This window comes from Daucus carota, chromosome 9 (assembly GCF_001625215.2).
Source record: "Daucus carota subsp. sativus chromosome 9, DH1 v3.0, whole genome shotgun sequence".
Classification (NCBI taxonomy): domain Eukaryota; kingdom Viridiplantae; phylum Streptophyta; class Magnoliopsida; order Apiales; family Apiaceae; genus Daucus; species Daucus carota.
The window spans coordinates 41,865,673-41,892,312 of record NC_030389.2 but is presented as its reverse complement, the minus strand read 5'-3'; the positions used below and the strand labels follow the sequence as shown (position 1 = coordinate 41,892,312).

The 26,640-nt window shown below is 36.1% G+C and overlaps 2 protein-coding genes across 2 annotated transcripts; one reads left to right on the top strand and one right to left on the bottom strand.

Moving 5' to 3' along the window:
• Positions 1-968: 968 nt before the first annotated feature.
• Positions 969-14,522, top strand: LOC108200688 (hypothetical protein). Its single transcript, XM_017368927.2, has 2 exons — positions 969-1,349; positions 13,843-14,522. The coding sequence occupies exons 1-2, from the start codon at positions 1,044-1,046 to the stop codon at positions 14,374-14,376; spliced, it is 840 nt and encodes a 279-aa protein (XP_017224416.1). The 5' UTR covers positions 969-1,043; the 3' UTR covers positions 14,377-14,522.
• An 8,907-nt stretch (positions 14,523-23,429) lies between these two features.
• LOC108203144 (ammonium transporter 1 member 1) lies at positions 23,430-25,268 on the bottom strand. The gene has a single exon (XM_017371905.2). The coding sequence runs from the start codon at positions 25,122-25,124 to the stop codon at positions 23,634-23,636; it is 1,491 nt and encodes a 496-aa protein (XP_017227394.1). The 5' UTR covers positions 25,125-25,268; the 3' UTR covers positions 23,430-23,633.
• Positions 25,269-26,640: the final 1,372 nt, after the last annotated feature.

Here is a 26,640-nt window from a genome sequence, read left to right as displayed (position 1 = left end):
CTTTTGACTTGGCCGTTTAGGTACTTTGCATGTGGCAATTCATTTGGGGCTCTGCGTTTAATTAGCAGCTCCATGTATTCTTATCATTTTCTAGTTTTAGATTATAGGTGGCATTGCACATATATTTTGTAATGATTTTTGGGAAATGAGTTACACCGAGGAATATGTTGTTTGATACGAACAAAAATTCAATTATTTTTTATTATAATCGAAGTATGAAATATAAAATCAATGTAGATGACAAATATTATGTATAGTTGCTAGACACATACAATACATGAAGTTCAATCGCATATATCATAGTTCCAACAACCCTAATTTACACATATGCTAACAGGTAAAAGAAAAGAGAAATGTTTGATCATGTTAGTAGTCCTGCTATTTGATGGGTTTTCAAGTTTATCAGTGGGCCTCGCAGGTTAGTTTATATATATGTGTGTGTGAATTGAGGGATTTTAGATTCCAATAATTGAATATTTAAAAGATGAAAAATGTTTTATTAAAAAAATGAAAAATGTTATAGAATTCGAATTAATAAAAAAGATATTTGAAGTTGGAATTGAACAAAAATTTATAATGTAAAGTAGTTCGTTTGGATAAAAGAAGCGGGTTAAACATGTATATTGGATGAGTTTCGAGGAAATTAGAAATACATATTAATTTTAAAAGGAATAATTTCATATATTTAATTTTATTTTTCTTAATTTTTGGTATCTAAAAATGGTGTAAAGTTCAAGTACCACCCAATTTTTTTAAAAATAAATTCCCATTTTTAAAGATAGAAAAATAATTTTAGATTATGATAAACCATACCTACAATAAAATTCTCAATAGTAAATTTTGTTTGAAAGCAAAAAAAAATCATATAATCTTCTAAATGTATGCAATTATACAAATTATTCGATAAAACTACATTGATTATTTAACATAACTCGTCAATAATCACCCAATAAAATCATTTTCCACAAACGATTGGCGCTAGATTATATATAGCAGAAAAGAGAAGATAACGTTGGAACATAAAGCCAAGTGTTGGAACTGAGATGGAGTTAAAACAGCTTGAGATTAGGCAACCAAAGCTGTGTTTCAATCCTCCACTTCCTCGGACTCCAACTAGTCATCTATACACACAATGTCTGTATCTATTTCCAAACTCAAATCTATATCTATTTTCTCCGCTCAGAAATGTGCAAGCCCAGTATCGCCGGTGGGACTCAAACGCTGAAAGCTTTCGAGCCCAGAACTTCAATTTTAATCCAGAGCCCAATAAGAATGATGATGAGGATGATGAGGCTGGTCAATGGTTGGAGGTCTTGGAGGAGCTTATTGATGGGGCTTGGATAATTCCGGTATTTTTATGATTTTTTTTGAATTTATTGGATAAATAGTTGGGTTTTTTTTTGTTTGAATTATAATTAGTTGGCTGAATTTTGATATAGTGTTTATTGTGCTTTTGATTAGTTTACTGAATTTTGTTAAATAATATAAGATGACTAGATGAGGAGGCATTGCTCTATTGTAGGAAAATTTTGATGGGAAAAAGTGACCACAACGGCAACAACTAAGTGCGGAATTAATCTTCGTTGGACAATACTTATCCCTACTTGTATGAACCTTCGATGAAACAAACAAGTAAAGCAACAATAAACAATAAACAAGACACCAAGAATTATACGTGGAAAACCCCCTCAATGAAAAGAGTAAAAACCACGGGACCGTAGTCCACCCAAACAATTCACTATGATAAATTGAAATTATACACCTAGAGGGGGGGTGAATAGGTGTTATGGCTAATATGACCGATTTTTAATGTTACCAAATATTATACTGTCACAGACAGCTTGCTGTTAATTATCAGAGTAAACAGTCAGCTAGCTAACAATGCAGATGCAATGCAAAACAGATATAATCAGTAAGCTAGCAACACAGAGAATTTTAGCCAGGTTCGACCCCTAACCCTAATGGTCTACGTCCTGGTCCCCTACCAACTGGTAAGAGATTATATTATTAATCAATAATGTCAACGATTACAATGATTCAATAATATAACTCCCTTTATCCCTTGTTCCTGTTATCAGCTTGCTGAAACCCCTGAACCACGAACCAAAAGCTCTCCAAGACCTATACTTCCCAAGTATACTCTTCTAGCTAACTAGTCCCCTTGTTCCCTTGTTTCACAAGCTCGATACACAGCAACAAACCTTTACACTTTGAACAATACAATGTATGAGTGTAATACAACCGAAACTATGAACTCAATATAGATATATAATCAAATATAAGTACTAGAGCTCAAATAAAGATTTTGCAATGTAAGTGTGTTGTATTTCAGAAGCTTGAAGTGTGTTCTCCTTAAAGAAAACGGCAACCACACTCAAGTTTATATACACAAAATCCAACGGTCAATTTGCTAACAAATTCCAACGTTCTTGTTCCAACCGAACTCACGTATAATTTGTTCTCAATTTGAACGTTTAACCTTGTGAAGATTACTGAGTAAAAAGCATAGGAACGTTGTAAACAAACTCAGTAAAACGTATATATAAAAACCATAATTTGAAATAGGATAGGAGTAGTTAGAGATAAGATCGAATATGAGATAAAAACTCCTATAAGTTAGGAAATCGTTTTTGTTTGAAATTCTGATTTAAAAACTGAGCTCTAATATTTATATAAGTCATATATAAATATTAAAGTCCTTACAAATCGATTCCTAATAAATCTCCTTGCTTTTCGACTTAGATCCTTATCCATTTGTTATTCTGTTCACGCTGTAAGCTCGCTGATAAGCCTGAATGATAACCTGTAAGCTTGCTGACAGTGAACATAATACTGAAACTCATCAAGCTGTTAGCACATTCATATATAACTTTGATAGCTCGCTAACAATCATCAGTTTTATGCTATTAGCTTGCTGGCAGTGTGATCATCAAAACCTTGAGAGTATCAATCTCCCCCTTTTTGATGATTACACCATATTTAGGAAAAGTAATTAAACTCCCCCTGAATACAGCAATCTAATATCATTAAACCTAACACATATATCAATTCAGCAAATAAAATCTCACATAACAGATATGATATTGCAAAGCAATAGATATATCAACCACATTATGCAATCAGAATTAACAAAGCACTTGCATAGATAATTTAAACAGAATCCTAACCAGGATAAACCACCTGGCAACCAACAAATATCCAAAACAACTTAACAAATTCAATCAGGATAAACCACCTGATATCCAACCAAATTCAAACCAACTTAACAACTTAGTCTTTAAAACCAAACAGATAAAACATAGAGCCAATAAAGTACTTAAACACAGTTAAGCACACACAAGTCTTATTAATAGATAGATTTATTAATAGATAGATTCCTAAATTGTCTCCCCCTTAATCATCGAAAAGGTTAGAAAATTTAGGTCTCCTCATCATCTTGAGCATCCTGCTTCTCATTCTCCTGTGCAAACTTCTTCTCGAGCTCCGCAGCAATACGATTCCTTTCCAGCATCAAATTTCCAGCCTCAGCATACACAGAGTCCGTTCCTGCAGCCTCTTTAAGAACATCCATGGCAGTACGTGGCCTAGGACTGTCAGTACCATCCTCAGTAGAAGTAAAAGTGAATTTGACATCTGATGAACCGCAAGAACCAAACATCCTCTTGCGTAACTCATACTGAAGACTCCCAGAGCTGCACTTTTCTGGAGAGTTTCCAGTCTTACCAGCAAACATAAACTCTTTCCAAAACTGAAACTCAGAAGCAATGTTATCCAGCTGTTCTGACAGCTGCTTTTGTCCATCCACCAGCTGCTTGTGATTTGATCTCAATTCCTCCATGTAATCCAGAATCTCCTTAGCAGAAATACCCAGATCAACACCAGCCGGAGCCGCAGCAATAGATGGAGTAACAACCGGAACCTCCAACACAGACAAACTACCATCTTTCTCAATTTTCAAGTTTGACTGACTCAAACACTTACCATCTAAAAATTCTTTTGCAGCCAACGACTCAACACCTTCAAAACTAACCCCAAACCACTCGAAAATTCGAGTTAACAGCAATCCATATGGCAAACCAGCAGATGATTTGCCCTCCAAAGCACCAATCATATTATTTAAAATTAAGTCCCCAACATCAAAGGACTTACCAGCCATCACCATTGACACAACAACAACATCCTGTGCAGACAGGTTAGAACGAGTACCCAGGCGAGGGCAGAGATTTTCAATAGACACTTTGAAAACAGCATGAGCTAAAGGTAGGATTTGTGTGGTAGATGGGAAAGTTTCAGTAGGAACCTCTTGACCAAATAACACAGTAAATTGTTCTTTAACAGAAAAATCATCCAATTGTTTAAAACCTCGTTTCGTGTGAATTGAAACAGAAGAGGGAGGAGCCTTGATAATAGCATTCAGAAACAGAGGGGACAGAGTTATCTTCGTATCCGAAACAAAAGACACGAATTGACCAGATGGATTCTCATGCAAATTCAAGTAAAATTCACGAACAAGAGAAGGATAACAGTACTTAGGCAAATCGACAATCAAAGATTGAAACCCTAAGTCAGTAAATAGCTTAACAACACCACAATTGTAGAATGCCTTACCCGAAATCGGTTTCCCCAAAATGATTTTGCGAGTAGCAATCCCATTGTCAGATTTCTCTTTCTCTTTGTCACTTGACTCAACCTTAGCCCGCTTCATATCCTTATCAGACCGCTGAACCCCAGATTCATCACAACCACTGTCGGAGTCAACTGTAGCAATCACCAAATCTTCTTCGTCGATTAGCTTGCGACCGGAAGTAGGAGTTCCAGTCTTGAGTCCAGCCCTAGTCTTGCGCCTCATTGTAACTCTGTAAGCTATTGTCGCGATTGTGATTAGTGTGTAGCGATTGAAGATGATAGATGAAACCCTAACTGGTTGTTGTGGGCTTTTAAAGAGGTAGTTGTAGAGACTCGGAGATAGGAGATATTTCAAACTCTTTTGGATCATATTCGGGGGAGGGTTTTTAGGAATAAATCTAGTTAGATTTATTTTATTCAAACAATTCATTATATTTATCCGAATGTAATCTAAACAAAAATTTGTTACCGTGACTAATCTCAATTCCACTTAAATAGTGATTAGATAGAAATTCAAATTTTAACCTAATCATGAAACCACATAGATTAGCACATAATCACGTAACACAAATTTTCACATAAATTCATAAAAATCAGCACACAACGGATAGTTGATTTATGGAGAAAAACTAACTAAAAACTCTTGAACTGACCCGCATGCAAAAATAATTCAAAATATGTAAAGTACTAAGAGTAAGCTGATAGTACCCGGACCAAGCTTATTAGCTTGCTGACTGCACCTCACACATACCCAATTCCCTTCTCAGCACAACATATCTTTCTTCAGGAAGAGGTTTTGTGAAGATGTCAGCTAGCTGATCTGCTGTAGCCACAAAAATCAGCTTGACAGCACCCTTTGCAACATTGTCTCTCAGAAAATGATGTCGAACATCAATATGCTTTGTCCTTGAATGATTGACTGGATTTTCTGAAATGTTGATTGTACTTGTGTTGTCACAAAAGATAGGAGTTTGCTTGCATTTGATTCCAAAGTCCTTCAATTGTTGTCTCATCCATAGCATTTGAGAGCAACAGCTACCAGCTGCTAAATACTCCCCCTCAGCCGTAGATAGAGCAACTGAAGTTTGCTTCTTGCTTAACCAAGAAACTAAGCTTTGACCCAAAAATGCACAAACACCACTTGTACTTTTTCTATCAGTTTGACTACCTGCATAATCTGCATCACTATACCCAACAAGATCAAAAGCATTTGTGATAGGATAGAATAAGCCCAAAGTAATTGTTCCACTTAAATATTTAAATATTCTTTTAACAGCTTGTAAGTGAGAATCCTTTGGTTTTGCTTGAAATCTAGCACAAACACAAACACTATACATAATATCAGGTCTAGAGGCTGTAAGATAAAGTAAACTTCCAATCATACCTCTATACATTCGAATATCAACATCTTTACCATTTTCATCTGCTGTCAGCTTGCTGACAACGCTCATTGGTGTTGATTTCGCCTTGATATTCTCATATCCAAATCTTTTGAGTAGATTCTTGATATATTTGGATTGATGCACATAGATTCCTTCCGGAGTTTGCTTAATTTGGAGCCCCAAGAAATAATTGAGCTCTCCCATCATGCTCATGTCAAACTCACTATGCATGCACTTTGAAAACCACTTACACAAAGAATCATTAGTAGATCCAAATATAATATCATCCACATATATTTGAACAACTAATATATCTTGACCTTTAAAAATGGTAAACAAAGTAGGATCAATTTTACCTCTAATGAAACCATTTTTGATCAAAAATTCACTTAACCTTTCATACCATGACCGAGGTGCTTGCCTTAATCCATAAAGTGCCTTCTTGAGCTTGTAGACACGGTTTGGATATTTTTCATCCTCGAATCCTGGTGGTTGCTTGACATAGACTTCTTCCTTTAGATATCCATTTAGGAATGCACTTTTGACGTCCATTTGATGTAGCTTGAACTTCTTGTAGCATGCAAATAACAATAGCATCCTAATAGATTCCAATCTTGCAACCGGAGCATAAGTTTGATCAAAATCAATTCCTTCTTGCTGATTGTATCCTTGTGCAACAAGTCTAGCTTTGTTTCGAGTGATAGTACCAAATTCATCAACTTTATTCTTGAATACCCATTTGGTTCCAACAATTGAAGCATCCTCTGGTGGATCTACAAGTTCCCAAACATCACATCTTTCAAATTGGTTGAGTTCTTCTTGCATTGCCATGATCCAATTTTCATCTTGTAAAGCTTCTTGAACATTCTTTGGTTCCTCTTGAGCTATGAAGGCAGCATAAGCACAAATGTTGGCTTGAGCTTTCCTTGTCCTTATTCCAGCTGATTTATCTCCAATGATCAACTGAGGTGGATGATTCTTCACTGTTCTAGTTGATTTTGGTAGATCATGTTGAGCTATGACCTCTTCATTCCTTATAGTCTGCCTAGGAGGAGTCTGATCAACAACATTTTGGCTTGCTGATGAAGTTTGACCTCTGGATTCATCCAATGTGAGCTTAGACATCTTATCCAAAGTTTCTTCAAGAGATGGAGTGGATTCAGTCGCTTTATTGCCTTCTGAAGTTGTGGCAGTTGACTTGTCAGCTTGCTGATTTCCAGTTTCCTTCACTGTCAGCTTGCTGCTAGTACCTGTACCTGCACATTCTTCCTCATCCCTTGCAAGATCATCAGTAGACTCTTGAAATGAAACATCAATAGACTCTTCAACAGTATGTTTAGCAAGATTATACACTCTATAAGCACGACTTGTTAAAGAATAGCCCAAAAATATAGCTTCATAAGATTTAGAGTCGAATTTACCATCCCTATCAATGGTTTTGAGTACGAAGCACTTAGATCCAAAAACCTTGAAATAGCTGATGTTAGGCTTCTTTTTCCTTAGCAATTCATAAGGAGTCTTGTTGAGAATTGGCCTGATAAGCACTCTGTTAAGAACATAGCTTGCTGTGTTGACAGCTTCTGCCCAAAAGCTTCTTGGCAGCTTGCTCTCCTGCAGCAATGTCCTAGCTGTTTCTTGTAAGGACCTGTTCTTACGCTCTACAACTCCATTTTGCTGAGGTGTACGAGGTGCTGAGAACTCATGTGAGATTCCTCTTTCTTCACAATAAGTAATGAAGTCTTTTTGGAATTCCCCACCATGATCACTTCGAATACCTACAAGTCTTGTATCTAGTTTGTTCTCAAGCAACTTGATTAGCTTCTCAAATTCACTAAAAGCACAATCTTTAGTACGCAAGAATAATACCCAAGTGAATCTAGAATAATCATCAACTATAACAAAGGCATATTGTTTACCTCCAATACTTTTATAAGCTTCGGGACCAAATAGATCCAAGTGAAGAAGCTCTAAAGGTTTAGAAGTAGATACCATTTTCTTTGCCTTATGTGGAGTCCTTGTTTGCTTTCCCAATTGACAAGCAGAACATGTCTCCATCTTGACATACTTAAGCTTTGGTAGTCCTCGAACAAGCTTCTTTGCTGACAGCTTGCTGAGATGATCCATATGAGCATGTCCAAGCCTTCTATGCCAAATTTCTGGATTATTATCCATAGCTGCTAAACAAACACCTGCCTCCTGTTCTTCAAAGTTCAAAACATATATATTTCCTTCTCGTTTTGCAACTAGAGGAGTTTTGTTAGCACCAACAAGTATAGTACATTCATCCTTACCAAAGTTAACAATATGACCATCATCAAATAACTGACTTATACTAAGCAAGTTATAAGTAAGACCTTTGACATATTGTACCTTGTTAATAGAAATGATACTATTACCTATAGTTCCCTTGCCAAGAATAGGAAGAGTTTTGCTATCACCAATTGTGACACGTCCACCCTTCTTCATCTTCAAGCTTAGAAACTGAGATTTGTCTCCACTCATGTGCCTAGTGCATCCACTATCCAATATCCATTGATTTGGCTTTACTTTAGACACGAGACAAACCTACAAAACAAACACAAACAACTCAACGTTTTGGTACCCAAATTTTGTTGGGTCCAGCAGTGTTAGTTGATAAAACATATAGAACATTAAGATCAGATTTCTTGATCCACATTTGGACCACTTTAGAACTCTTCTTCCATGTTCTGCTGGTCTTATCAGCATACTGTCTTGGAGCTGTCTTCTGTCTGTTTCTGTTGTCAGCATACTGCCTGGGAGCTGACTTCCTTTTCCAGCTTGCTGATTGAGTATTCTTCATTGGACAGTTATTAGCAAGATGGCCCTTCTTTCCACACTTGTGACAAGTCACCCAAGGCATGGCATAATTATATGGAATGCCATTTTTCCCTTCATATCTCATTGAAGAAGTGGATGTAGAAGCTGCACCAATGCCTCCTTTGTCATGAGAACCTTTAGCTTGTTTCATTATAGATTTGAGACTTTCTTCTCCTTGAACAAACTTTCCCATGGCTTTCTGAAGATCTTTGACTTCTTGCTCCAATGATTTGATCTTTTCAGCTTGAATAGAGATTTCGGCTAAGCTTTGAGATTTGCTTAACTCGAACGCCTCCACGCTTGCATCCTTAGCTTTAAGATCTGCTCTCAGCGAGCTGAGTTCCTTCATGAGTGTATCATTCCTTCTTTGGATTTGCATGTTGTTCCCTTCAAGTTGTGAGATCTGTTCCTTGAGGGCAGCAATGATTCCACTACTAGCTTTGGCACTCTTTTCATTCAAGAAATCACCTATGACTTTCTTCAAATGAACGTTTTCTTTCTCGAGCTCATAATTCTCATTCTTAAGATCAATGAGTTCCATTATTGATGAACAACTCTTATCCTGCATGGTTAGTTCACAAGTAGTTGTATCAATAGCATGTAATTCAGAATTAATAGAGTTTACCTCGCTGTTAGTGTCCGTATCTGAATCCGTTGTTTCAATTGAGCCATCGAGACCAACAAGAGCCAAATTCACCATCTCATCACTAGAATCATCAGAAGCTGACTCATCTTCATCATCACTCCAAGTTAGAAGTGCCTTGGATTTCTTTTTATTCTTGTAATCAGCTTGCTGTCTAGGCGGCTTTGACTTGTTTTTCAGCTTGTAGCAATCCCTTTTGAAATGTCCTTTCTTGCCACATTCAAAACATGCATCATCCTTTGGATCTTTCTTTGCACCAAACGCTTTGCCCTTTTCTCGCTTCATTTTGTTTTTCTTTTCAATCATTCTCTTGATTTTCCTGGACATAAGAGCTAGATCCTCATCTGATTCTGTTTCCTCATCTGTTTCCAGCTTGCTGACAGAGGAGTGCAGTGCAAGATTCTTCATTTTCTCTGTTGGCAGCTTGCTGCTTTTTGAGCTGTTAGCTTCAATCTTAGCTTCAAATTGTTCCAACTCAGCAAATATAGCCAGGTGATCCATAGTATCAATGTTGAGAGCTGACTCCAATGCTGTGACCTTGGCACCATATTCGAATGGAACAGCATTTAGAATATTCATGTTGATTTCCGATTGAGGAATCTTTTTGCCAAGTCTTTCAAGACTGTTGAGAGTGACTTGGAATCTAGCTTGGCTTTCTCGAATGGATTCTCCCTTCTTGATAGCAAAGCTTCCAAATTCTTTCATAAGCTTCCCGAGCTTGACTTTCTTTAATGCCTTTGAGCCTTCGTGATATGTCTCCAATGCATCCCAAATTTCTTTTGCAGATTTGAGAGAAGAGACCTTGTCATATTCAGCTTGATTCAGCCCATTGATTAATGTACTCCTTGCTTTTCCATTGGCAGCAACCTTTGATAGCTCGTCCGCTGTAAGAACATCAACGTCCTTGACTTTGCCATCGCTATCAAGATATTCATAAGGACCTCTTTGCACAACTCTTTGCATTAGGGGATCTCTGGATAGATGAGCCTCCATTTGGCCTTTCCACCAATTGTAGTTGTCAGAACCCGTGAGGAGAGGAGCTCTAAAATCGGACTTTCCCTGAAAGTTATCAGCCATATCGATCGATACTATTCCTGTTACAGAAGTATTAGTACAAACACAGCTCTGATACCAATTGAAATTATACACCTAGAGGGGGGGTGAATAGGTGTTATGGCTAATATGACCGATTTTTAATGTTACCAAATATTATACTGTCACAGACAGCTTGCTGTTAATTATCAGAGTAAACAGTCAGCTAGCTAACAATGCAGATGCAATGCAAAACAGATATAATCAGTAAGCTAGCAACACAGAGAATTTTAGCCAGGTTCGACCCCTAACCCTAATGGTCTACGTCCTGGTCCCCTACCAACTGGTAAGAGATTATATTATTAATCAATAATGTCAACGATTACAATGATTCAATAATATAACTCCCTTTATCCCTTGTTCCTGTTATCAGCTTGCTGAAACCCCTGAACCACGAACCAAAAGCTCTCCAAGACCTATACTTCCCAAGTATACTCTTCTAGCTAACTAGTCCCCTTGTTCCCTTGTTTCACAAGCTCGATACACAGCAACAAACCTTTACACTTTGAACAATACAATGTATGAGTGTAATACAACCGAAACTATGAACTCAATATAGATATATAATCAAATATAAGTACTAGAGCTCAAATAAAGATTTTGCAATGTAAGTGTGTTGTATTTCAGAAGCTTGAAGTGTGTTCTCCTTAAAGAAAACGGCAACCACACTCAAGTTTATATACACAAAATCCAACGGTCAATTTGCTAACAAATTCCAACGTTCTTGTTCCAACCGAACTCACGTATAATTTGTTCTCAATTTGAACGTTTAACCTTGTGAAGATTACTGAGTAAAAAGCATAGGAACGTTGTAAACAAACTCAGTAAAACGTATATATAAAAACCATAATTTGAAATAGGATAGGAGTAGTTAGAGATAAGATCGAATATGAGATAAAAACTCCTATAAGTTAGGAAATCGTTTTTGTTTGAAATTCTGATTTAAAAACTGAGCTCTAATATTTATATAAGTCATATATAAATATTAAAGTCCTTACAAATCGATTCCTAATAAATCTCCTTGCTTTTCGACTTAGATCCTTATCCATTTGTTATTCTGTTCACGCTGTAAGCTCGCTGATAAGCCTGAATGATAACCTGTAAGCTTGCTGACAGTGAACATAATACTGAAACTCATCAAGCTGTTAGCACATTCATATATAACTTTGATAGCTCGCTAACAATCATCAGTTTTATGCTATTAGCTTGCTGGCAGTGTGATCATCAAAACCTTGAGAGTATCATAAATTATATGGGTAATACACCAAGTTCTTTTCAAGATAAAACTAGAGGAATACAATCACCTTCACACTCTTGGAATAACTCGTCAAGAAGTATGGAACCAAATAAGCAACAAAAGAACAAAGACCCACGGCTAGGTTCAGCCTCTCCACGGCTCTTTAGCTACTGCCCAGCCCCTCAAATACACCTCCGAATCCGATCTCCACCGTTCAGAATTTAGATATCGGTGTTAGGAAGATGCTGTCCGAAATTCAGGACGATCCGACCGTTGGAACTCCGGGAAACGCAAAAACAAGGCAGCCAGCGCAACCAGAAAATTACCTACGAATTTTCACACAATATATCTCTTTTGCCTATTTTCTCTCTTGCTTATTTTCACAAATATCCTCCTATATTTATATATAGGGTTCCCTTTATTTTTATCTCCTTGTGGGCCAAAACAAGGGTAATCCTATTGGGCTTTTAATCTCATAGATAGAAACTAAAACCCAACAAATTTTTGATGGACCGGTTATTAACATGGAGCTAGAGCTCGGGTTAGAGTTGATTAACATAGTATCAGACCTCAGTTTGGAGCGGGGTTTTGGATGATTTGTTTACCTGTTTATCACCTAAGGTTTTGGATTGACCTGTTGCTTGACAAATTTGAGTTATTTGCTGAGTTTCTGGGCTGGTTGTATCTTTATTCATTTATCGAGGTTTAATATAGGCTGTCTTTAATCTGTTTGGACTAAATATATTCATTTAGGCAAGTTATGGAGATTCTACTGTAGTTATGGTTTGGAATTTTAATTGTAGTTTTGTAGATAATGGGGCTTTTTTATATATGCTTTTGATTAATCGATCGATTTTAATTTGTAGATGTTAGTGTAATATGTGTATAGTTGCTAGTTGTTTGTCTTGAGAGCTTATTGTTTAGGTTATGGCTGCGCAACGTCATATTTTCCTAGTGGAATTTATGACTTCTTTTTAACTGCAAAATGGTTACTGGGAGACATAGATGTTGTGTAAGTGAGTAAAAACTGCACCACTAGTCCTTTCGGACTGGAAAATCAGTCATCATCTCACAATAGGTTAAGGGTTAGAACGATTAATACCTGCTGAGATGGTAGCAACTGTAGGTACTTATTTTCAGTTTTGAAGCTCAAGATTGGTGTGAGATTATTCTTGTTTTCCTATTTCTCGCTGGAAATTACTTTCTGGAGTTACTAGTTTTTGTTTCTTATAATTGCTTTTATCTGGTGTGCTAGATGAACCTTTATATTTTATGACTTTGTGTTGCGAATCAGTTGTTCCGTATTTCAAAAAGAAGAACTTTTAGACATTAAAACCAGACAATTGAATGAAATTTCTTTCTTTCAACATGTTGGTATTAAAATTCTTCATGGCTTGTTAGTAGCAATTGTGTTGTGTATATTCTAAAACCTCTTAAATGTTGACCTAAATTTATCTTTGTTGCGAACATCCAAAATTTATTCCCAACTTTATACTTTTATGCGTTACATGTTTGTGCCCTCCAAACACCTCAAATAGGGTTCGAGCTGGCTCAATTTGAATGACACCCCCAACAGATCACTAGTAAATTAGATTCCTTACGTAGATATTTATTTCAACATTTATCTGACAGATTAGAGATTGATATTCCTCAATTTGAATACAATTTACTTTACTAAATTTTACTCATGTCTCACTGACAAGTACCACTAAATTATATGAAAGAACTATATGATATGTTTTCTTATTTTTCAAAGTTACAGGATCCATATCTGTTTGAATGTGCAATTAGCGGAGCTTACATACCCATGGTTAAAATATGAAAAGGTTCCTTATATACATTCATACAACATCCTCTTCCCTGTTTAAAACTATACATTTATAGGTAGCATAGAAATATATAAGTCCAGCTTTATTGACCTAAGCAAACCTCATTCATATATATTGGTTTGACATCTGTCAGACAAGTTACGTTATCTACATTTTAAGTAATAATTTTCTTATAAATTCTTTTGATTGCTGCAGGTATTCAGATCTTTTGGTTGGACACTACCAGCAATAATCTCATCATTGCTAATAACTTCAGGACCGAAAGCTTTCCTTATGGCCCTAGCTGTTCCTCTGGGGCAATCGATTCTTTCATTAGCATTTCAAAAGATTGTAGGAAAGAAAAGCAAACCAAAGCGCAAGGCGAGGACTAGGAGAAAACCACGCACTCGGCCTGCAAGAAATGTGAGATTCGAAGAGGAAGAAGAAAAAGAAGAAGAAGAAGCAAAGGAGGGTTCCAGAAATGATTCAATGGGTTATCAAACCTGGGTAGGTGGAAATGATGTTCGAGACGACAGTGACAGCCAAAGCTCGCCTAGATTTGGTGGATGGGACGATCTAGATAGACAGTCTAAATCTTATAAAGGATCTGATAAGAATTTTGCTCAAAATACAGATAGACCACAGAGGAGCAAATTGAGTAGGGGAAGGAGGAAAGGTGAAACACCTTTACTTCTAAGGTTGCTGATTGCAGTTTTCCCATTCTTGGGTTCGTGGACAAAAATTTTGTAAACATTTTAGGGATGTTAATATATCGAATAGAGCAGAACTTTCTCCCTCTACCTATAAGCTACCACATGGTCGCCAATTTGAATTATTTGTTATTCAAATATATTGAAATTCATTTATGTATAAAAGGGCATGCTGAATTAGCCGCAGTTCTCAGTGCTTGATGAATGAGTATGGTAGTTGTGGCCTGCCCTGCTGGTGATTGCTGTTAGATGCTCTGCACCAACGACAGTGCTGCAGTGTAGTTTGTCATAACCTTTCAACATCAAACCTTTGGCATCAATATGTCTGATTGAGGGGAAAAACAGAACGGGACTTGTGCATATCCAGTCGGTTCCCAGACATGTACATGCCCGGTAAATGCTTCCATAAGCAATTATGCTGCTTGCAATTCAATGCCTTTGAACTCTATTATTGCTAAGCATGTGTCTAATATGTTCTCAACATTGTTTCATATAGGCAACCATGCATGTCAACCTTCCTTCATATCTGGGAGGGTGATGGAACTGAAGCCTCATAAACATGGTGAAAAGAGTCATTACATCATTTTAAGGTACTGGATCAAGTGTGTGCTTGTACATGAGAGGTACAACTACCTTGAAATTTTTAGTGCAGTAGACATTATAATAAGATCTGCTTGGTTCGTATTCTTGTTGTTTAGCAAGTACTTTTATCACCCTACTAAGGGCGTGAAACCTGTTATTGTAAAGGGACATGCTTCACGACAAAATTGGATACAAAATCTATCACAAAATGACATAGTTTAAATTTTGATTGGAATGGGTCCCGTATTCACATAAATAACACTAATTAAAACATCTCAACTCAATTGACACGTTATTTTGAGCTCAATTGTGTGCATGTAGCACTGGTCGTGAAGAGAATTACTTGCCCTATATCTCATACTTCATGGAAACATGGGTGCATGTTTATTTATCTGTGTTTGATTATGACCTAAGTGTACTTTTAAATTGTTGCATCAGAATATGTCTGTTCAAAAAAAAAAAGATACTAGAAGTTTAGGTAAGATGACGTAAAGAATTTCAACTTTAGGCGATTGATGATGTAAAAAAAAGCTGAAAATACAGCCTCCGTTAATTTTGACGTTTTATTGTATTGAAACAAAGTCATTGTGAACTGGTGCTGAAAGGGACGACCTCTGGTGTTTTTTTCTTCGACAAGAGACGACCTCTGTTGGAGAGCTGACAATTACTACAATATATGAAATTTGTTTAAAGTTTCGGCAGGGGGAGATGTTGAATTTGAATATTTGTAAATAATTTTGGAATTGTGATTTTTTTACTCCCTCTATTTTGTTATAGAGGTTATTTGATTTTTTGACATACATTTTTAAGTGTTTTAATTATATTGTAAAAATTATTATTTTCAAATTTTTTTTGTGAATAAAAGTAAACAATAAGTATTATATATAAAAAATTAAGAAAAATATTTCTGACTATATAGTCAAAGCACCTAAAATTGTTTGTCAAAAAATCAAACAGCTTATAAAACAAAACAAAAGGAGTATTAACATATGGAGAACATTCTTTTATTATGAAAAATATCAGATTAAATTTTGATATTTATTTATTTAACCTTATTATTTATGTATCAAATATCCACCAATGACTGATGAGATGCTGGAAAATTGAAGCCATGAACCTCATACTATGGGGGTGTTGGCAACAGGCTTCTGGGCTTAAACGCCTGGAAGCCCGCTTCTACCTTTTTCCTGCGCGTTTGTCTAATGATCGGAAGCACTTAAAAAGAGCAAAAGAAGTTAGCAGTTTCAATGCTACGCCTTCAACCACTCGAGAAGAAAAGCTAGGAAACGGGGCTTTTTTCAGGACACAACTTCGGCTTCTTTCAGCTTACTCCCCTTTGCTTCCTGCTTTTGTTTATTTATTTTTTCCTGTTGTTACTTTCCAAATATTTAAATGTGACACATTTTAGTCATTTCAAATCATAATTTCACTTATTTAAGAGTACTAGCCTTTAACCTTCGCACGGGCGGGTATAGAATTTGTAATTTATTAATTATAATTTAAATTTTATCATCATCTTATTAGTATTTTAGTATTAATGAATTAGATTTTAACCAGATTATATTCCAATTGATTACATTTTTTGGACGACTACGAATTATATCAATATCAGTTTATTATAATATAGTATATAAATAATATATAAATCATATTTAAAAGAATAATGGTGGAGTTTTTTTATCTTGTATTATATCACAAGTGTTTGTAATTTGAACGGTATAAAACTCTTTAATATTGTAAGAGTAAGAGAAGTCTACATGTGACCAACTTGTAGTTATAAAGGAGATGACCAAACCAAAATTTTGTACGACTACAAATTAAACCTATGTTGGCTTATTATATTATAGTATAGATGTTTGGGAGTGCTGTTAAAAATTGCTGTGCGGTCAGAAAAAGTGCTGGTAAAAAAAGCGCTGTTATAGAAATCAGATAACTATTTGGTAATTTTTTTAATATTTTGTAATAGCTTCCTGCAAAAGCTGAAAACAGTTTTTTCCAAAAGTATAAGAAAACCAAAGCAGCTTTTCAGCTAAAAGCTGCTGTTCAGAAAAGCTGCTTTTAGATTTGCCAAACAGTTTTTCACCTACTTTTCAGCAAAAAATTGATATCGCTATCTGCAACAGCAACCCCAAACAGCACCAAAGTTATTGATTGTGAAGTTTGGTTAAATCTTTTCATTCATTTCTGAATTATATTTTTAATATAATCTAAAGAAATAAATAAATAATACTTATAATAAAATGAGAGACAAAACAAACCAAAAATCTTTTTTTATACACGATAAATATTAATCTGATCTAATATTTTAATCAACTTTTCTTAATTTATTTCGTAAATATCAAATAATTATATTACAAAATTATGAAATTATATCAACTTATAAGTTAAGTTATCCAAACACTTAAAAACTTATAAGTCACACTTATAAGTCACAGTATCCAAACACTTATAATAGCTTATAAGTCTCAACCAACTTATCTGTAATATCCCGAATCTATTTTATTTGAATAATACATAATGAGTATTTTAATCTGGTATAGTACAACTTCTATATTGAATAACTCCCGACCCACATCGATAAAAGAAAAGAACAATAAGAATAAGAATATATAGCAAGAGTCGAGGCAAGGTTTAACAAACACTTGTTGATTTTGGCCATGCACCCTAGAGCGCCCTAGGAGCGCCTTGACAGCGCCCGTAAGCCACCAGCGCCCTGGAGCGCCCTTGAAGCGCCTGTAAGCCACTAGCGCCTTGGAGAGCCCTTGTAGCGCCTTGCTCGCGCCCGGAAGCCAGCAGCGCCTTGGAGCGCCCTTAGAGCGCCCTGCCCTGTTTTTGTACCACATCGATTGCAATACGTTATATTGTTATGAATATAAGTAATGACTTGGTTTATAAGTCAGTAATCTGAGGCTGGCGCCGCCCCCGTTGCTGAGGCTGGCGTCGCCCCTGGCGCCGCCCCTGTCGCCTATGCTGGCGCCACCCCGATCGCCAGTTCAAATCTTATTTTCTTTAGACACCCTTTATACCACATCGAGAATATAATGATATATTCTCATGAATATAACTAGGAATCTAATTATTAAGTTAAGAAACTATGGAAGCCAAGCGCCGCCCGGTTGCTGAGGCGCCGCCCCGCTCGCTTAGGTGCGAGCGCCACCCCTGTCGCCAATTCAAAACTTATTTCCTTACAACCACCTTTGTACCACATCGAGAACATGATAATATATTCTCAGGAATATAAGGAAGAGCTTAGCTATTAATTTAAAAATATGTTAACCAAGTCAGGCGTTGCCCTGTCGCCCTGTCGCCAATCCCTTGGCGTCACCCCTGTCGCCACCCAAATGGTATTTTCTTAAAACCATACTCATTGTACCACATCGAAAAGAATAAAAATGAAAGCCTTTCCTTTCTTTATATATACAGTACAGCCCATGGTGACTTACTAAAATTAGGAAGCATGACTGCTAAATTTGGGAACGAAGCTGTGACACTCGAGAACATTGTGCACTGTAAGTATATAATGTACCCTTCACTGTGATATTTTATGATGTTTTGGTGAACAGTTTGTTGATGATTTTCTGATGAGAAATGAGTATTCTTACATTTGTTCTGTGTGTGATGCTTCTTTTAAGAAGTAAAGTGTGATACTTCCTTCGGGAAGGAAAGCTAAACCAATTGTTTAGCTGGCCGGGATCCCTAACAGTAGAACGTGTGAACTCGTGAACGTGTTTGAATACTCATACTCATCTTCATGTGTGAACCTGTTTTGATGACTCTGATGAAATATTGATTTGGTTCACCAAGTTTTGTGAATAAAACTCAGTTGAACAGTACGTATATGCTTACTGAGCTTTATAAGCTCATCCCTTGTTATGTACTAACTTTACAGGGAAGAATTCTGGAGAAGGATATTCAGGCAAGGGTAAAAGTGTGATGAACTGAAGTGCTAGACTTGGTTGGATTTGCAAGTAGAGGTGTTATGTAATCCACAAAAGTATTTTAAATGTGTATTTTGTATAAGACTCGTGTGCTGAACATATAGAGGAGCAATGTAAGACTTCTGATGTAAGGTAAAATATGCCTTTAAGTTATATCAAGTTTGAGATTGTGAAGATGTATTTCAGTGTGTTCAGTAGAATGGCACCCCCGGGTCGGGTTGCTGAGGTCATCCCGGGTCGGGGGCGTCACATTATCACTTCTAATCCACTTTTTTACTTTAAGCAATAAGTCACTTCTTTTAAATTCAGCCAAACGGCCTCTATGTGCTATGAAGACATGTATGTACAGGGAGTCTATTATTACTAAGAAATATAGATTATGTATATGTAGAGAGTCTATTATTATTAAGAAATAAAAATAAATCAAAATTAATTAATACGGATAGACATGATGATATATCATAAAGAACGGAACCTTGTAATAAAAATGACTTTTGTTATATAAACGAAGGCATAAACCTTACAACAGGATGACCTTTTTTTTACAGAAAGAGAAGGTATACGAACTCCCTCCGTCCCTAAATACTTTTTCCGTTTATCTTTATCACGTTTGTCAATACACACTTTTAATCATTAAGGGGTCGTTTGGTTGAAGAGGGGGTATGGGTTGGAATGAGGAATCGGATTGAGATGGTATGAGTTTGAGGTATCATTTGTGATATCAGGTGTTTGGTTGAGTGGTGGAATAAATATGATGGAATTATAATATTTATTAGTTATTAGTTGTAATTACTTTAAAATATCATTAAATTAATATTTATATACATTTTAAAGTCATTAATTAAATTTTGTATTAATAATTTACATGAGATGATATAAATAGTAATGAAATAAAAGAAAAAGATTTTGATTCCAGAAACTCATGTTTCATACCCACCTCCCCCATTGGGTATGAAAATCTCATACCTTGTGGGTTTGAGGAATGGGGTTGATAAAAGAAAATTTCCAACCAATTTGGAATGAACAAAACCAATACCTGATACCAGAGACGCCCAAACCAAACGACCCCTAATATCTTTGATTTTGTATTAGTATTCACAGTTTTGATTAGTATTAAATATAAAAATTTTACCGTATTAAAATACTCATAAATACGAATACAACAAGATAACTCATGACCATATTTTATCTTATAGATTAGACGTAAATTAGTAATTTATCTCGTGTTATGCACAAGACCGACATTTCAAACGGGCAAGGTTTTTAGGGACAGAGGAAAGAGTACTGTTGAATATCGAATACCAGAATATGGTGCAAGTTGGGTGATGAAGTTCTCGCAAGTCGCATCACAGCGTTATTACAAGGAGTTTGAAGATGTCTTCGGGGCAGATCTTAAGTTGACATTATCATACATTATAAATGAAGCCCCTTTTTGTGATGCTCAAAACTGATGCTAAAGAAGGGACGGTCTGCCATCTAATTGACTTTGATTTTGGGACCCGATCAGTAGCAATAAACGAAGTTTCTGTTTCACAATAAATGGCTGTCAGGTCAAAGAGTAGTACCTAAACATACTCCCTCCGTCACAATCGTTTATATACAAATGGTTTGGACACGGAGACCAACAAAAAGTGTAAAAAGTGAGACCAAGAAAAAGTGTAAAAAGTGAGTAAAGTTAGAGGAAAGGTGGGTAAAGTGGTGGGACCCATTTATATTTAATGATAAATTTGAGATAGTGGAGGAAAGTAGTGGGTGTAATAGTGTTTATATTATTATAGAATGAAGATAGTGGAAGAAAGTAGTAGGTGTAATAGTGTTTTCTATTATTAAAAATTACTATTTTTAGAATGTATAGAAATGATGGGACGTCCCAAAAAGGAAACTGTATAGAATTGATTGGGACGGAGGGAGTAATAAATTTCTTTGAATATCGCTTGTTTCGTTATTGTACCTAGAAATGTTTTGCAAATTTTCCTTCGTGAAATGAGTCAAAAATGCACAACATTTTTATGTGCTTAAACATATACCCCTCCACTTGATGACGTCATTATTCGATAATATCGTATTTTATCTAATATAAAAGATTTTCTTAAAATTTGGAATTTTTATTCTGAGATTTGTGTTGGAACTTGGATATGAAGCCGGTGTGGCGTTATTGTTTATGACTTCTTGTTGAACACGTGTTTTGGTGGATTTAAATATAGCTTTCTGGAATAGCAGGAAGCTGGTCTCAGTTTCTTTAAAAAAAAAAATTACTCCCTCCCTCCGTCCCTATTTATCTGTCCACTTTGAAAGTAAAAATTTGTCTCTATTTATCTGTCCATTTATATAACCAAGAGTCTTTGACTTTGTTCTTCAAGCTATATATATCATGACTATTATTCATTGATTCATCAAATTTGTATTGGATAATGGAGTAATCCCTCTAGTATTTTTCTACAATTAAAGCATTAAATAAGGGTGTTGATAGAAGTTTCTTATCAAATTTAAATTTTCTTAATATGCGTAAAAATGTTAAAAGTGGACAGATAAACAGAGACATAGGGAGAATAAGACTACTTTATTACTTTCGACATCATCTGAAGTGTAAAACAATATATGTTTCTATATAATTTTTACAAATTTTATTTTCTTGAATAAAAAATTAACATCTATATTTCTATTTTTAAAAAGAAAATTTGAAGTATAATATGTAGAAATATATGTTTTTTTTGTGCTTCAAATCACTTGCAGCAAGTCAAAGCGACTTTTATTTTAGAACAGATGGAAAATTAAAATTTGGATTTTTCTGATGCTCTATATATACTTTTTATTAAGGTGAAATATTTTAATCGTGTCCCCATATAATTATATTTTACTTAGTTGGAAGATAATAATTGAAAGAGATTTTTGTATATAAAAGGAGACAATTAGTATTAAAAGAATTAGAGCAAATATAAATCCACCATGTAATATGTTATCATATTTTATTTTTTAAATAATATTATTTTTATCATTATATTCTTCCTAACATACTTTAGCATAAAGTCAAATAAGGTTTATAAATCCCACATGAGAATCAAAGTATAGTAACAAATTGATGCTCTAAATATTTGATTTTATTCTTATTTTATGCACCTCAACATAAATTCGACATCAATCAGTAACGTGAGGATGACAAATATTCGGAAAAATTTATAATAATTCTGAAGGTAGTGTAACAGAGCACGGATAAGCCAGAATAACCAAAACCATGTCTACGTTATCTTCACCTCTAACCACCCAACACTACTTGCGATTGTGATAAGCCATATTTGTCAAGTACAATCTATCCAATTGTACATTTGTACCACTATCTTTATCACATATGGGCATATACGCAGATATGGCCATGTTTTTATACACGAGTTGTGTGACAGTGTATGCTACAAATTCATGGCTATTCCTACCCTGAAAGAGATTGGTCATCTCTTTGAACTTTATGGTTTTCTTTTTACGTGACCATAACATTGATTTGGGAACTCGGTTCAATGAACTAATCAACAATTAAAGGCATGATCAAATATTAGTAGTACGGTCTTTCTCGTTCGGAATTTAATAGTTATTTTATGAGAAAAAGAAACATGAGATTCATATATATCATAAATATTCTATAAGAAAAAGAACCTGAAACTCATATAAAAAAAGAACCTGAGACTCATATCGGATAAACTTCCTTCTACAATTATATATATGTAATACACTTTCTATTTTTAACTATATTTCACAAAAATTCTACGATTATATATATCTAATATGCATCCTATATTCAATTATATTTCACAAAAATAAGAACTAACCGGTCCACCTATTAATCGAGGATTTATAAGAGATTTTATAGAAATTTTTATGATAAATAAAAAATTTAGTTAAATCGGAGTGTACTTGATAAATAGGTGAATTTTCAAAAAATTAATCAGAAATTTTTAAAACATTTTTCACAAGTTTAAATCCATTTTATTATTGTGCGCAAAATTTGAAACAAAAATATTATACTACATCCAAAATTCTTTAAATAACGTGTTAGATGACTAATTTTAATATAAGAGTGTCATTTTTATTAGTGTCAACCATTCATTATCAACCAAATTTAAAAAAGAAAATCAAAAATCAAAAATACTTTTTAATACCTACATTTCCGTTTCCAATCCTCACCGGAAAATTCCACCTAAAGACTTGAAGGACAAATATAATTAGTCAATGCCAAAGTTAATCATGATTTTGTGTTTCATTTCTTTAGCAGAGTCCAGAGAAAGCAACACATACTGGGCCTGTTTGGATGGTGGAAGCAGAAGCTGCTTCCGACTTTTGCACTTTTAAAAAGCTGAGAATGTTAACTTCTGTCTCAGAGTTTCTGCTTCTTTTCCAAACACTTTATTCACTTATTTACTTCTCACTTCTACTCCACTTCTTTAATTTAAACAAGAAGTCACTTCTTTTAAGCTAACCCAAACAACCCCACTATAATGAATAATCAAACCATCGACCATTTGGTCAGGTCGTGCACAAACGAATTTTCAAATCAGACTCCACTACTCAAATCAGACAAGCAGGCTGCCAAGAACAAAACGACATGACATTTCCCATACCAAATCATCAACGAAACCAGACACACTTCACTTACACAAAACACACACATTCACATCACACATTCACTAACTCTAATAACACTACTACTACACGGGACGGATCTAGGAAGAGGCACGGAAGACACGTGTCCATGCCGCTGCACCCAATAATACTCAATAAAAGAACAAATTTAGCTAGAGAGCGAGGGTTCGATCCTGCTCATCTGAGTCCCATGCTTCACAGACTCATCCAGATCATAAGCGTACGCGAATCCACCGTGCCGCGTCATATCCATCCCGGCCATTTCGTCCTCCGCCGATATCCTCAGCAATTTCAATTTATGCAACCCGTAAAATAACGGACCCATGGTAACGGTAACCCAACCAAAAATCACCAGAATTTGAATCACATGAGCGCCTAATAATCTCCCACCGCCGCCCATTAATAACCCGTGCGGCCGCCCCGCTTTGCCACCGTAGACTTCTCCGACGTACTTTTCCCGCGCAAATAATGCCGTGAAAATTATCCCCCAGGCGCCGCAGCCGCCGTGGAGCTGCGCAGCCTCTAAAGGATCATCGTATTTAAATTTTTCCGCTAATTTATTAAACCCGATTAACACCAGGGCCGCTACGAAGCCACAAATAATTGCGGCCCATGGATCCACCACTGAACATCCACCGGTTATCGCAGCGAAACCGCCTAAGAGACCGTTACACACGTCCGTTACGTTCCAGTGACCCGATAACAACCGCTTTCCGAAGAGTGTAGTTAAGGCCGCCGTGCATCCGGCTAGCGTAGTCGTGACAGCCGTGCGGCCCACGGCGCTCCATTGCCCGTAATAACTACCAGTATTGTAGATAATGGAGATTTTGTTGAACGAGCCGGGGTTAAATCCGTACCACCCGAACCAGAGTAGAAATGTGCCTAGCACAACCAGCGACGCGCTGTGTCCACGCAGCGCGATCGCGCGGCCGCTCTGATCGAAGCGGCCGATTCGCGGGCCTTCGATCAATGCGCCGTAGAGGCCCGCGATGCCGCCCACCATGTGGACGACTCCGGATCCGGCGAAGTCGATCACGCCGGATCCGAATAACAAATTTCCCGTATTAGTCGGGCTCGCCCATCCGTCGGAAGACCAGAACCAATGAGAAACAACCGGGTAAACAAATCCGGTTAAAAACGAAGAGTAAATCAGATACGCGACGAATTGAGTCCGCTCGGCGATCGAGCCGCTGGTGATCCCCGCGGCGGCGATGGCGAACGCCCATTGATACAAGAAATTGGAGTAGTCAAAGCTCGCGTCCGGAACATCTTTAAGCCCGAAGAAATGCTTTCCGATGAATCCGTTCGACGGCGCGCCGTACGCGAAGGCGAAGCCGAACAAGTAGTAGAACAACCCACCCGCCGCCGCGTCGAGAACATTCGTAAGCATGATATTCATCGTATTCTTGGCTCGGACCGAGCCGGCGCAGAGCATGGCGAACCCTAGCTGCATGGCGAACACGAGGTACGCCGAGAAGAGGAGGTACGTGGAGTCGATGGCGAAGTTGGTGTCGGTGAAGCGGGTGTCGACGGCGGAGAAGGTGTTGCAGATGTAGGAGGCGGCGGCGGAGGCGTTGGTGGTGTTGGCCCCGAAGAGCTGGGCGAGGTCGGCGGAGCAGGTGGTGGGAGTGGTGGCCATTGGGAGGTTTGGAGATGAGAGCTGGAGATTTGTGAGGAGTGTTTTATTGGGTCCTTATTTATAGAGATTTGGGCTAGATCAGTTGTTTGACTATTCTTCTTCACTCTTATTTGAAGGTAGCTTATCAGATTGGATTTATGTTGTGGTTTAATTTTGGTGAAAAAATTTGAGATACTTACGAGAATCTGAGGTATATGAGATTCTTATGATTCGCCTGAATAAATTATTCGTGAATGACATCTGATCGCTTGTATTCGAGGCAGTTTTGGAAAAATTGTTTGGATTATTTAATATAAGATTTTCTTAAATTAAGATTTACAAGTTAAAAGCTTATTTGTATTGTTTATGTTAAAAAATTAACACAAAATTATAAACAAATTAAGATTTATAAGTAGAATTTAAAAACAAATTAAGACTTATAAGTGATTAAAGTGTTTGAAAAATAAGCAGTAACTATGAAACAAAAGCTAGCATTTCTAACTTTTTATAAGTGTTTTTTCACTTTTTACACGGTACAAAGCTAGCATTCTTAACAAACACCCCCTACATTATTACATCATGTCAACTAATTTTATCATTTTATGTTCGTATTTTTATCTGATAAAATGCAAACATTATGTTTTTTTTTAAACAGAAAATAATTTAGGAAAAAGTCAAGTGAGGTGAATATGAATTTAAAAGCATGTGACAAAATGCCAATTAGCTGATTTTAAAGAAAAATATGTAGTCACTAATCATAACATGCCAACGGATTCTACAGAGATTCACGGTCATGATACGCATATCTATATATCAATTCTTTTTGTACGGGTTTAATCAAGTGAAGAATCTTACAGAACAATCCAGCTAGCATAAACGATAAACTTACAAATACATCGTATATATAACCGTATTTGTCGAATTTTAGTTATTGTTTAAATTATTACTTAAATCTAGTTTAGTTTTAGTTCGATGATTGAATCATGACCGTTTAAAGTACAGTGCACTACTTGATTATGAAAATAATATGGAAATCGTTGTGTATCTTTTCCCTCATTGGCGGTGTGTTTGAAAGTTAGCAGTTTGGAGAAAAATCAAAAATTTTGGAGAATTCAGAGGTTTGACTATTTCAATCCGTTAATCATAGTATTTGATTGTTAGCGGATTGAAATTTAGCCAACTATTATAACCAACATCGTTGAAAATGCTTTTATTCTATTGCCAACGTCGTTAGAGATGCTCTTATTCTGTTTTTAACCCGTGCTTGGATCAGATGTACCGCTCCTCCAGATATTCTGTTTTAAGACTCCATTCTTGGAATCTAATATTTAAATTATTAAATATGTTGTGAGTTTATAAAATTATATATTGATTAGTCAGATTTTAAAAATTAAATCATGCCTTACAACATCTACAAGGCATTGACCAAAATAGTCGGCTAAAACAATTTTACATATTGGTTATGTATAATTTCTGAAACATTGAAGCCTTGGTACTTTGATGATAATGATTATAAATTTATAATGGCTGATTATAT

Bases quoted from the DNA above. Each gene is read 5' to 3' on its own strand.
- LOC108203144 (XM_017371905.2), bottom strand. From the start codon at position 25,124: ATGGCCACCACTCCCACCACCTGCTCCGCCGACCTCGCCCAGCTCTTC.
- LOC108200688 (XM_017368927.2), top strand. From the start codon at position 1,044: ATGGAGTTAAAACAGCTTGAGATTAGGCAACCAAAGCTGTGTTTCAAT. The intron at 1,350-13,842 runs GTATTTTTATGA...TGATTGCTGCAG, and splicing joins ATGGGGCTTGGATAATTCCG to GTATTCAGATCTTTTGGTTG.